This window comes from Centroberyx affinis, unplaced genomic scaffold (assembly GCF_046629955.1).
Source record: "Centroberyx affinis isolate AG114_WGS23_722 - 3 ecotype Tasmania unplaced genomic scaffold, CSIRO-AGI_Caff_v1 ptg004612l_1, whole genome shotgun sequence".
NCBI classification, from domain to species: domain Eukaryota; kingdom Metazoa; phylum Chordata; class Actinopteri; order Beryciformes; family Berycidae; genus Centroberyx; species Centroberyx affinis.
The window spans coordinates 60,515-73,236 of NW_027282223.1; the positions used below are offsets into that span (position 1 = coordinate 60,515).

The following is a 12,722-nucleotide window of genomic DNA, read 5'->3' on the forward strand; positions in this document are numbered from 1 at the left end:
TCTCCTATTTCTAGTCCTATAACATTCCTATAATATTCTCATATCTGTATAGGATCCTTCTAAAGTTTAGTTCAGGATTTTTACAGTTCTGTTTTGGGGTGATTCCTTAAGCAAGTGAGCAAATGTTTATGGAAAACAGATTTGATAATAGACCAATGCCTATTCCTTATCATTTTGCTGTGATTTGTATAGCATCCTTCCAAAAGTTATAATACGATTAATATATTGTACTTCTTTTTCATAAGGATAACAGATCTAATAATAGACCTGACATTTTTATTTATTTATATCTTTTTCTTTTATTTATCTTTTAAATGTGATTTTAATGCACTTTTCACTTTTCTAATCCTCTTGCACTGTCTTCTCTCTTATCTTTCTATTTCACTTGATTTGAACTGCCCTAGTTTACTTTTTAAGTCTTTTATCTTGTGGATCTCTTGTCTGTACTTTTGCACTTTTTAAATTGTACATTTTTTACCTTTACTGTATTTTTTATTACTCTGTAAAGCACTTTGAATTGCCCCAGTGTATGAAATGTGCTATAGAAATAAAGCTGCCTTGCCTTGACTTGCCTGAACCTACTTCAACCAGGGAATTACATACTGTTACATAGATATACATTTACATATACATTGACATTTTAAACATTTCAGTCAATTGGGGGTCAATGGGGTTTGGCAAGGGACAAAAGTCCAAATTTGATTTTGTAGTTTTTAATCATTATATTGGAGAGCAAAGATCAAGCAAATATTACCAGAAATCTATTTGGAAGCTAAAAAGAAAAAAAAAGTCACATCAGAGGAGGATTCAGGACCAATGTTCCCTCTAAGCTGATAGTTTGGTGACCTACTTTTACTAATTTATCACATATGTTGTCAGCCATCAGTCATTGCTCCACTTTGTCCCTAGACTAGGCTATCTTCATAAGCAGGTTTGGAAGTTTTGGTAAATGATATTAGATGCAAGGACTTTGCCATATAGCTTAGAGCAGCGATCAGCAACCATGAAAACCTGCAAAAACAAAAAAGTCTGCAGGTTTTCATTCAAACCAAACACTCCACCTGCCAATTTTAGTGATTAGCTTCAACCAGAGGGGAGGGAACAAGCCAATGAGATGAGCTGCTGTAATGTGTGTATCATCAACATTACATACAGTAGGCGGGTTGTGGAAATGCTATTAGATGCAGGTGCTTTGCCACAGCTTATAGGGTTTCTGAATCGCCGCCCCTGTTTATGTCGAGTTTATGATAATGATATGATGATGGGCGGATTCAGCACCGCGGACAGCTCCGGCGTGACGCGCCGCCCCTTCCAACCGACTGCCTGCCTGCTGTGAACGGCGACCAATAGCTGGAGCAGCCGGGACCGAGCCGTTAGTTTACCACTGGATACAACAGAGGGAGCTTCAAAGAGCCCGTCCACCCAGAGAGGAGAGGAAATTTCAGTGTGGCTGTGATGCATAGCGGGGCTCTGCGGGCTGAACACAACTCCTCCGATGGGATAAAACCTCCCGGTCAAATTTAACCGGCAACCTGACTGAGAAATGCTCTTCTAGCGAGCGCGAGTGACATTATTGCCTGCATTTCCCCCCTCCCCTCCCGCTTTAAACAAACATTTGGCGGTGCCGTAAGTTGGAGGGGCTCGAGCCAAGTTTTATCGTCTTGAATTGTATTGCAACAGAGTCATTTGCGTGGAGCCAAAAAAAAAAAACAGCCCAGGACGAGATGGGGAGCGAAAAGTACTTGCCGGAGCTTATGGCAGAGAAGGACACGCTGGACCCGTCTTTTCAGCACTCCTTGCGGTTACTGGATCAAGGTAAATGCCCGTGTTTAAATACTAGGTGTACTGTAAAGCTATACTGCCGGAGTTCAGGCCTGTTTGGAGGCAGCTGGGGGGGTCTGTCTGGCTCACAAGCTTATATTTATCCACTTTTCAGGTTTAAAGTTTGAGATTTTGTTAGTTTTGAGATGCTAGCCAAACGCATGGTGTTGGGCTAGAATGTAAAAGGGGCTTTCACTGTACTTGGCCTACTGTATGTGAAACCAGTCTACTACAAGTTATTAAGAGGTTTATGGGTGTACTTTCAAATTCCTGTTTGGTCATGGTAAAATAATGAGCTCCTTTTAGCATATTTTTTGTCAAGTTGTTACATATTTATGCAACAAAAGTGCCATATGCAGCCTGTTGTAGTCGACTGAAATCAGAGGAACGGGCCAGGTTTGACAAAAGACTGTACCTATCTGATTAACTAGGCCAAAGGTTCCTAAACTTTTCATATCAAATTGATAGACATTGGCCCACAGAACCTCAATGAATCAGATTTTGTCTGTTCAACCCTCCCATCTGACTAGATTTTTGCTGTTGGATATGATTTGGTACAGAACTGGGCAACTGTTGATGCTGTAGGTGTGGAGATAACAGAGGAGGAGGGTGAAAACTCATATATCATTCTCTCACTCTTCTATCTCCTAATGGAGTAATAGTGGAATTATGCAATTACCGGAGGGAGGGAGCAGTGAAACCTCCAACAAATCGCTCTCATACATACTGTCATTGCGCTAACCTCTACTGAGCGAAGCAAAAGTGCAATTAAACTATTCCTCATTTTGCTGGCGGACCCCCCAGACCCCCTCAAGGGTCCCCCGGCCGGTCCCAGGACCCCGCTTTGGGAGCCCCTGAACTAGGCTGCTGTATCCCCGTTTGCAGGCTGCAGTCATGTGCATACTGTACAAGACATGTGTAAGCTATGATGTTAGCGGTGGAATCATCACAGTCTTATTCAAATGTGCATTTGTTTGCCCCCTTTGAAGAAGTTGACTGAAATGGAATTTGAGCGGAGAGAGCAGCGCTTTCCAAAGCAACTTGCAGACGCTTTAATTAATCCGTTGCTCAGCCTGCTGCTTTGAAGCTCTCTGAATTTTGCAAACACTTCTCAGACGCAGCCCTCTGGATCTCCTCATGTGGGAAGTGCACAGGAATAGCATCCAAGTACATCCTTCAAGTACCACTCATGGGCTTTGTCTAGAGCCTAGCAGAATGCTGTTGGCTTTAAAGGTAACAGACAAGGCGGTTCAGTCTACTGTAAACAGTTGCCCTTAAAAATGTGCTGCATTGTAACTAATTCCATTGACCCCCCCAGGTGCAATTGCTGCAACAGACCTCTTTTTGTTCTATCTGTGCTGTCGGATGCTCATGTACTGCTAGTCACTGGTTCCCAAAGTGGGTTCTTGGGACCTCCAGGGGTCCTTGAGGGGGTTCCACTAGGTCCCCAGCAACATTAGGAACCATTTAATTTCACTATTCTTTCACTCACTAGAGGTTAGCGCAGTGACAGAATGTATAAGAATGACTTTTTTCATCGTTTGTCTGCCCACTCCCCATCTACAGTATGAAAACGCAATTCTTTTCTAAATCATTACAAATTGTAATGATTGGCGGACACTTTTAGGTTCATTTTCCTCTATTCCTTCTATGTTTGTTGGATTTATGGCTGTAATGGCCTGGAAGATATCAGTTGGAGAGCGAGGAGTGAGATCCCTGCAGTTGCAGATTTGAGTCTTGTATGAAAGTACTGAGTTAGGCTAATGCAGAGGCAGAATAGCAGTTCTGAATATCTTTCAGTCAGCTGTTTCACGTAAGGTAAATTCATTCTAGTACGTAAGGAAGATAAGGCTGGCTGTATTTTACTCAGCACTTTTTGTTATCAGCTGGTTTCGATATTCAAAAGTGGGTTAGTCTTTTTCTCAGAACGCATATTTCCCTCACCGATAGAAAGATTTCAGTACTGAATACTTAATGCCAGTTGAAAGACACTTAGTACCCACTTCCTTGAGAGAGTGTTTCTTAAACTCCTTTATCCACACTGATGCATTCTGTAGAGTTACAGCAAATATCGGCTATTTTCCTCAATGGAAACGAGGAATAAAAATCATAGAATACCTATAAGCCAGGAGAACCCAAAAGAAAAAGGTGGAATTTCCCCCTATATTTTACATTCAAATCATGCAGTTTTACATACAGTTTCATAACACAAGGCACTGATATACCAGTTCCAATAAACTTACTTAAGTTTGTGATATTTCTGGTGGGGCAAAGACTGCAGTTGGACACCGCCACATGCAGCAGAATTAATCCATGACATTTTATGAAGCAAGCACAACTCTGTGATGCACAAAATCTGGCCAAAACAGTATGCCACAACTCCAAAACTGTAAATACTGTTATCTCTCTCTTACACAACAGATGGCAGGCGATGCAGCTTAATAGAGCACTTCTTCTGCCATCTTGCTGATGAGCTCTGGACTTGATTATGCAATTGGCAGGGGATGCAAACAAAGCTAGAATAACTAGAGTCTGCATGCAAACAGCGAATATGAGATTACTCCAGGTCTGGAGAGACTTCCATTCAGTAGAAATTAGGGAACCATTGTGTTCAAAGCTTGGGGACCGGGCAGGCTGCTTTGATAAGTTTGGGCCATTTGCAGCTCTTCTCCCCCAAGAACCATATCTCTGCCCTTACGACAGGCTTCATACCGTCACACACTTCAGCGGCACTCACTCTCACAAGTGGAACAGCCACATTTGGAGCTGTAGAAATATCTTAAGCCAAAGAGACAAATAGGACCAGCAGCCTACATCCAGAAATGAAAATTCCTCAGCAGCATACTAATGAGTGGCTTCTAGGCACTGTAACACCTTGGGTGGCAGTAATTCATGAAGTGCATCCATCACCTGGAAATCAGCGCTAACCTGAATGGCAATGAATATGGATCCATTAAGATTTAACAGATTGTGGTGTTCGACTGTATGACGCTGAAGTAGGAAATTCTATTGCATTTGGGACTATGATCTGTTAACTTTATTCCATTTTTAACGCTGTTTGCTTCCAGTGTGAAATAAGTTCTTTCACTGTGACAGCCACATACAGATGTGAAAAACATCATTATTTTTGCAGAACTGTTATTATTGTTATTATTATAGTAGAATTCACTTTGCTAAAAAAAAAAAAAAACCTGAAATCACTACTGTCTTTCCTAGAGAGGCAGTTTCTAGCAAAAACAAATTAAAAATGTACAATCACATGCTGTACCGGACTTCTTCTGTTTCTCGAGCATGTGGATCCAGAGCAGCATGCAGCCCAGTCTGAATGTTTCAGGACCTCTGGCCCAGTTTGGAGGTTGTAACCCTAGTGCTGCACATAAGCTCCATCTCTCCCGGTTTATAATTGGATGTTCCACAGCAGGAACCCGGCACAATGTTTGCATTACCTTAACGACTCCCGCCAGCTTGGGTTAAAAAACCTTCAAGCAAATCATCCCCTACCGTACATTTTCCGGGCCCCCGGATCGAGCAGGTGCGGGAAAAAGGAATCCTTATTTCAGATGTGGCGCCCCGCATAGTTAATTCATACGTTTCCATCTCATCAACAGAGGAGCGGGATATTTTTAGCCATACTTGAGTTTTGCCCCAAGTGAGTGCAGTCTCGGGTTAGAATGCCCAGAAGTGAACGAAAACAAGCCTTGGCATAGGATCAAAGGCAGAGATATCGTTTTGTTGGGAAAACAGTGCTTGATAGCGATAATGATCTGCGGATCTGTGGCTGGCCGACACGCTGAGCCACACAGCGAGATAGCGGTGCGGCCGCGGCGCCGGAGCCCCCCCCCTCCCCGCGTCTGAGGCCGAGAGAGAGAGAGAGAGAGAGAGCTCTCCGCGATTTGACCTACAGATGTAGTGAACTCGCGAGTGAACTGCGAGAGGGCAGACGGAGAGCCCTAGAAAAAGCGCTTTTGCATTCAGACAAGTAGCGCGGGGTGGGGTGGGGGGGGGGGGGCTGCCGAGCGGTGCCGTGGCGAAGAGGTGTTTGCAGAGCTCCGTCTCCCCTTCCCCCCGCAGCTCCCACTGGAACCCAGGGGTGAAATGTAGGCCACCGCCGACACACACAGCACACCCCGGCTGTAAAACCTAATGGCACGTCGTCCGCAGACGTGATGAGCGACGCGCCCGCATTGATTTTTCGCCGCTAATGTGGGACGCATGTTCTCGCTCGTTATTGTGGTAATAACGAGTCGACGGTGCCGTAACTTCGATGCGTTCTCACACCGGATACGGCGGCTGTGACACACGCAGGGTTCGCCGCGCTTAAAACGGCAAACCTGGAATTGGTGTAATTATTAACACCGAGTCATCCGTGTTCCGCCCTGTGTGTAAACAACATACGCAGTTCGCTATCAGTGAGAAGTAATCACCGATGTGTCATAACAGTGCTGGTGGAAAGTAATTTCCTGTCTCACCTGGATGGGCATTATTGATGTAGTCTAACCACTGGAATGTAGCCAGAAAGTAAGTGACTCTAATAGTGCACTAAGTGACGGAAACATAAACAAACATGAAAACATGAAATGGGCCCTATTTCCCTGATTTATTCCTTGTCTGGCCTCTCGCTGAATTCGTCATATACTTAATCGTCTAGCTATCCACTATAGTATACATTTCAATGCATGCTTTATAGGGATGCGATGATATATCGAAATTCAATATATCGCAGTGCAAAAAAGTGGCAGAAATATGAATTGCTCCATTTTACTCTGCTGTAGTAATCACAAATGAGACGCTTGACCATCACAATTCCACAAGCTCTCCATCCAAATTATATTATTTACACTTTGGAACAACATCTTTAAATTGTTGTTTACATTCTAGCAAGCCAGTGCCATCGCTAGAAAAAATTGTGGCTCAAAATAAACAGAATTCTGCACTGTCAGACTTTGTTATGATTGAACTTTTATTTATTACATCATATTGTGGTTGTATTGAATCATTTTCCCCATATCGTGTATCGAATCGAAGAATATCCTCCCATCCCTAACGCTTTACAGTGAAACCATCTGACCCGGTGAAGGGAAAGCATTGGAACGCTTCAGTGAAAATACTGAGTATCCCGAGTCACTCACCTTACTACTAGAAAGGCTGAGCAGCAGTCAGTTGACTATCTCAGATTTTTGTCCTTCCATGACTTTTCCCAGACCCACTTTCTGTTCAAACCAGTGTTACATCTTAAAAAATCGCGCCATAAAATAGTAGCTATAATTACATTTACACCTATCCAATTGACGGCTTGTTGGTCTTCTCTTCGATCCGCAGAGCAATGCCATCATCGTACAAGCAATCTCATCACCATATTGCATGTGGATATGGACCCTACCTGCCAGAGAGCCAGCCTTGGGCGTAGCTGGTTGATATAGTGTTGAGGTTGTCAAATTACCATGTAAAACATGCTGCTCCAGAATAAATGCTGCATTCATATTTCAAATGCCACGAAAATGTGCATTTCCCTCCACCTGCATACATCCATTGCTGAGGGCCTGCCTTGAGCTGTCTGCTAGGACGGGTATCCAAGAGGAGCCTCTCATTTAAAGCATCCAGCCAAGGCGTCTTAAATAATGCAAACAGCACTTGTTTAGAAAAGGGCAGGAGGATTCTGAGAGCTATTCTGAATCTCTGGTAACGAGATCATTTAAAGGTGTGTGCGGCGGGGCCTTCAGAACCGGTCGGCGCAGACCTTTAATTGCCGGACGGACTGCGAGACGAGCTCAGCCCCGTCTTCACCTCGGCCAGACGCAAATTGACGCTTTCACCGTATAGCGCAAACAGAGGCAAGAGAGCACTCCGTTCCAGGCTCTCCTGCATCACTTATGGATCCATTAATCAGGATTTTATTGGATGATAATGCGATGCGCAGCGCTGCCCAAGACGGCACGCAGACAGACTAGGATTACAATGGATTAGTATGAAAGCAGGAGAAACCCCCAGACTGTATCCATCTGTCTGCTGTACCTAAGGGTGAGAGACAAAGGCGGAAGGGAAGAGAAAAGAGAGAGAGAAAGAGAGGGTAGGAGTGGGTTGAGAGGGCTGTAGAGACAGTAAGCGCTCCTTTCCCCTGGGGGAAAGTTATTTGTAAGGGATTGTACCACAGTCAGTTACAAAAGGAAAATGCAATCTGTGGAAGAAACAAAAAAAAAGAAAAGAAAAGAGGAACGGGAATTGAAATCGGGAAAAAAAAAAAAAGTGATAATGGGAAGTGCTGTCGTCGATGTGTTACTGACAAATAAAAAGGTTCAGGTGTCTTAACAGGAAAACCCAAGCTACTGTTGACCTGTTTTTTCATAACATCCTACCCCAGTCTTTCTCCATCTCGTCTTCTATAGCTAAAACACATTTCCGGATGTGGGGTGCATGCGTACTCTCAGGTGACCGGCTGCCAGGAGTGGCGCATCTCATATGATAAAGTCACTCTCATTATCGCCGCGATGAAAGACAAGTGCGATTTCCCAGCTCCTCAAAGGATGGGACTGGTGTAAATTCATTGCTTATTCATCGACATGACACTGTGGTAGCATTTCAAAGCCAGCCCCATACAATACACAACAAGTCCTCTCGTGTTGAAGAGTGCTTCAGAAAAAAAAAAAAAGTCCTTTGGCTGAATCAGTGGAGAATGAGATGTTCGACCCAGCTGCTCTATTTTCGGCACTTAGATTTGAATACGCTTCTGCTCGGTATATCGGATAATCAAACTTAATTCGCCGCGTTATCGCTCGATTTCTCCTTGGTAATTGTTCCCTGGCTTTCCGTGAGGTGAACCCGCGTTATTGTGGCGAGTGTTTGACTTTGGAGCGGTTTCGCTTGTTTTCACTTGGCGGGGTCCTTTCTGTGCCCCTACCTTGATCTCCCTCTGACAGCCACTGCCTCCCTTTTCCTCTTCTTTATTTATATCGTTTTGTGCGGTTGGCACCTCTATAGAGAGGATTGGGCTGGATTAAGCTCCTCCGCCTTCCCAACTGATCCGATCCATTTTGTGTAATCCAACTCAATTTAATTATGTTTATCGTTCCACCTCGCTGGAGCTGAGGAGCGGCAGCACACCTCGACCAAGATAAGCCCTGGGACCTTGTGGCTTTTCGCTGGCAGAGTGTCTGCCTGAGCCTGTTGCTTTATAAACAGATGGTGTAAGTCACCTACACTCTGGGTAAATACTATGTTAGCTATAATATTATGCTTTAGATTTCCTCACAAACGGGCCTCGGCGCTCATTGTGGCATATCGGCCGAGAGGGAAAAAAAAAAAACATCCAAGGTTGAAGATCGTAACCTCAATTTTTTTTTTTGTTGTTGTTAGGGGAATTTGCACAGTTTAGCATGTGTCAAGCCCCCCCCCCGCCCCCCTCCTCTCTCCCCACCTCCCCCCTCCGATGTTGCAGCTGTGGGAGAATTAATGTGCCCACTATGTATACAGTCTCCTTTATTACTTCTGTGAGTCTAATCCCTAGCATGCAATATCAAAAGCTCACAATGAGAGCCTAAAAATAGTTTTTCCAAGCACTCAACAACGGTGGTAGACTCTGTTGTCGGTGGGCGCGATTCAAAAGGCTGCACTGTGGGGAAACGGCAACCTTGACCGTTGAAAATCCAACTTTTTTTTTTTCTTCTCGCGGAACGCGGCGATTGTGTCGCAAACAGCGTAAAATTTTGTTGCGAGATTAAATGTATTCAAGGCCCTTCGGCTACTGCGCTCAGTAGTTCTATATGAGCAGGAAATGCCTCCATCCTTTCTGAGCCAGTTGCAGTGTTGGTGTAGTCATGTGTGCTGAGCACCAGATGTTACAGCCCAACAAGTACCGCGGAAGAAAAGGGAAGAATAGACCCAGCTCTGTTTCCTTGTATTGAATGCCCCTCTGTCATCTGCGCCGCCTCCATAAAAACTCTGGTTTAATACGCTTGGGCTAATCTATTATTTTAGGCCTATTTTTTTTGACGGGCATAGTCTGTTTTTTGTATTTTATTTTTATTCTTTTTTTTATCCTGTATTTTAACAGGGGAGTTCTGTTGAGATCTACAGCACTCTTTTTCAAAGGAGCGCCTGTCAGAACAGCCCGGCGCACGACACACAAATAAACCGACAGAGAATAGAAACTTACTGTACACGTATTTCACACGGAGCAAACGTATGACTTGCAAATCCCACTGTATAAAAAAAAAAGAAAGAGGAAGAATAGGCCAGGTTGGATTCTTCTGTCACCACGCCTATTAGTGTCATTTTGACATAATGGAAAGAAACAAAATAGTTCAAAATGTGGCTGTCCTTTCATAAGTAACCCTGAGTGAATCGCATTAATCTTCTTTTGTGCGTTACGTATTAAATGTCCTGCTCACCTTATGAAAACAGAGAGGGAAAAAAAGACAGAGGCCCAGGCTTTGGTGGTGGTGGGTATGAATCTTTAATGAGTGAAGGGCGGTGGGATATCAGTAAATGAAAGTTAAGTGCATTTTCTGGGTTTTTGGAGCAGGAAAAGTTATCCTGTGATATACTGAGAAAGGAGGAGATGGATGCTCGTTTACCACCAGTGCCAGGAGACCTTTCCCCGTGTCCTGCTGGGCTGCTTCACTTCACTGTGTCTCCCGTCTCTATTTTAAGAGCCTGATATTAAAGCCTAATTGTATTCAGATTTTTTTTTTTTTCCGGGGACGTCTCCTTCTCCTTCCCTTTCTCTTTATCGTCCTCTTTTTGTCCTGAAGAATCGCACGCCGGCACACTCGTTAAAAATGAAAGCGGAGCATGCGGCGCGCGATGCATAATTTGTGGATTCTTAGAATTACGGCTTTTAAGCAAATTTACTGTGGGTTTATTGAATGTTGAACAGACTGATCCCATCTCCTCATTTCCATTAATGGCCACCAGATGCAGCATGTACATTGTTTTTTGTCCTGTTTACATGTCACCGTTGTTGCGACTGGCTGTAAAATGCTCATTAAGTCTTATAGCCCAACCATAAACTTGGGGTCAAGTGAGGATGCATTCCCCTCATAACAAGCAGCTATCCAGTCTCTCCTTGGTAATAAAATCACTCTGTTGCTGCTGTCTGTTTGGTACCAAAACTGATATTTGCTCCTTGACCCTGCTATTTGGCAGCACTGCTTGTTAAAGTTTGACCTGGGATTTGCCCAAAAGCGACTTGTTAAAAGTTTGACCTGGGAGTGGATCTCTCGCTGCTTGTTAAATTTCTCTCTCTCTCTCTCTGGCCATCATTATGGAAAATGTCTGGAGTTTCTATGGAGTCATGAAAACCTGTTGTTTTTTTTTGTTTTTTTTATATCATCACTAGACAAAGACCTTGCAGCATACTGTGAGGAACACATCGCTCTCACAACAGCAACATCGCAGATTGGAATTTTAATTATCCAAACATTTCTGGGAGGCAGAGCTGCTCTGGAGGCAGAAATAATCTCATTGGTTGAGTTAAACCTCAGTGGGCGGAGCCAAAGAACCACAGTTTTTGTAGCTAAGTAACATTAGACTGAAGCCCAGTGACAAAGGCAAAGCATAAGCAAGGAGGAAGCTAATATTATGAAGGCTAGCGCTCTGCTATGATCTGAAATAATGCAAGATAATGAATGCTATAGTCATAAATAAATGGAAAAATTAAGTTATCGCCATTTCTATTATTTGACTTTGTTGCCATTCAAGTCAACCAATGAGACTATTTCTGCCTCCAGAGCAGCTCTGCCTCTGAGAAGTATTTGTAGAACTAAAACTCCAGTCTGCAGCAAGGGCAGCTATTTATTTAGCAGATTATTTATTACGAAGGAGACCAGAAGTATCACATCTCAATTATTAGCTGTCATATGTAATGTATCCCTGACAAAGATGATCATAATTACACTCAGCATGCAGTCCACACAGGCAGCGCCTCCTGTGCTGGTGTGTCAATGGGAAGCTGCGAGAGGTGACTGGATAGAAATCAAGCTTATAGATCGGTGGTTCGCACACTTCCATCCTTCCACTGGACAGCCAGGGTTTTAATTGCTGTCTGACCATGGTTGGTTCTGTGTGAAGACAGGCCATGCTGATAGGAGAAGTAGGGGGAAGGGATGGGTTTCTTTCTCTGTGGTTGTTGTATTGACAGCTTCTCATGCTGGAGGAGCTGATAAGAACACAGGAGCCAGGGAGACACATGGAGCAGTGGATCGCATTTCAGGGCCAGGAATCAGAGCTGCTTCGGGGTCTTGCGAGCCTTCGAGGTCCAGCGCTGACAGCCATATCCAGCATTTGAGGACACAAACGCTGGCCGAAATCTGACAGAGGCAAACAGTATCAGTCCAAGTCCACAGTTGGAGAAGAAAATACCAGAGCAGATGGCCATGCATGAGCAAGGACCTGGGGCTGCAAGTAACATAAGTGAAACAGCTGCATGCACGCGATGCATCGTATTCACAATCAATTAGCGAAAATGCATTGATTACGAAACAGAAAAAAAAGCAGTCCTTGTTGCAGGTTCATGGTTTTAGCCCTGCTTTATACTGGACAGCATCTGCACTAAAGCGGTATTATTAGCAATTTCGTAACCTTTGTATTACACAAATTTATATTATTGTCATTAAATTTTTTCAATAATTCAGCTGAATTAGAATTCAGTTCATCTCTCAATGGGATAGCTCAGTGTTTGGATGTGGGCATTGCCAAGAATTGTAGGCCCAATTAAAAGATAAATCATTTGTCCCTTTGAAATATTAGAGAATAGTGCAATTGTATTGCTGTATTGTAATAGTATAACAGTATAATGATATATAAATAATGTATGGGCTTTTGAAGGCTGATACAGATATTTTTGTATTGTAGCTGCCGATAGCCGATATCTTGTGCCAAAACATTTTTATGCCAAAACAAATGAC

General features: G+C 43.6%; 1 protein-coding gene across 1 annotated transcript in view; it reads left to right on the top strand.

The window, feature by feature from the left end:
• Nucleotides 1–1,724: 1,724 nt before the first annotated feature.
• Nucleotides 1,725–12,722, top strand: part of khdrbs3 (KH domain containing, RNA binding, signal transduction associated 3) — a 74,183-nt gene continuing 63,185 nt past the window's right edge. The window contains exon 1 of the mRNA XM_071544606.1: nt 1,725–1,815. Coding sequence (XP_071400707.1) covers nt 1,725–1,815 — 91 coding nt within the window. The remainder of the gene's footprint in view (nt 1,816–12,722) is intronic.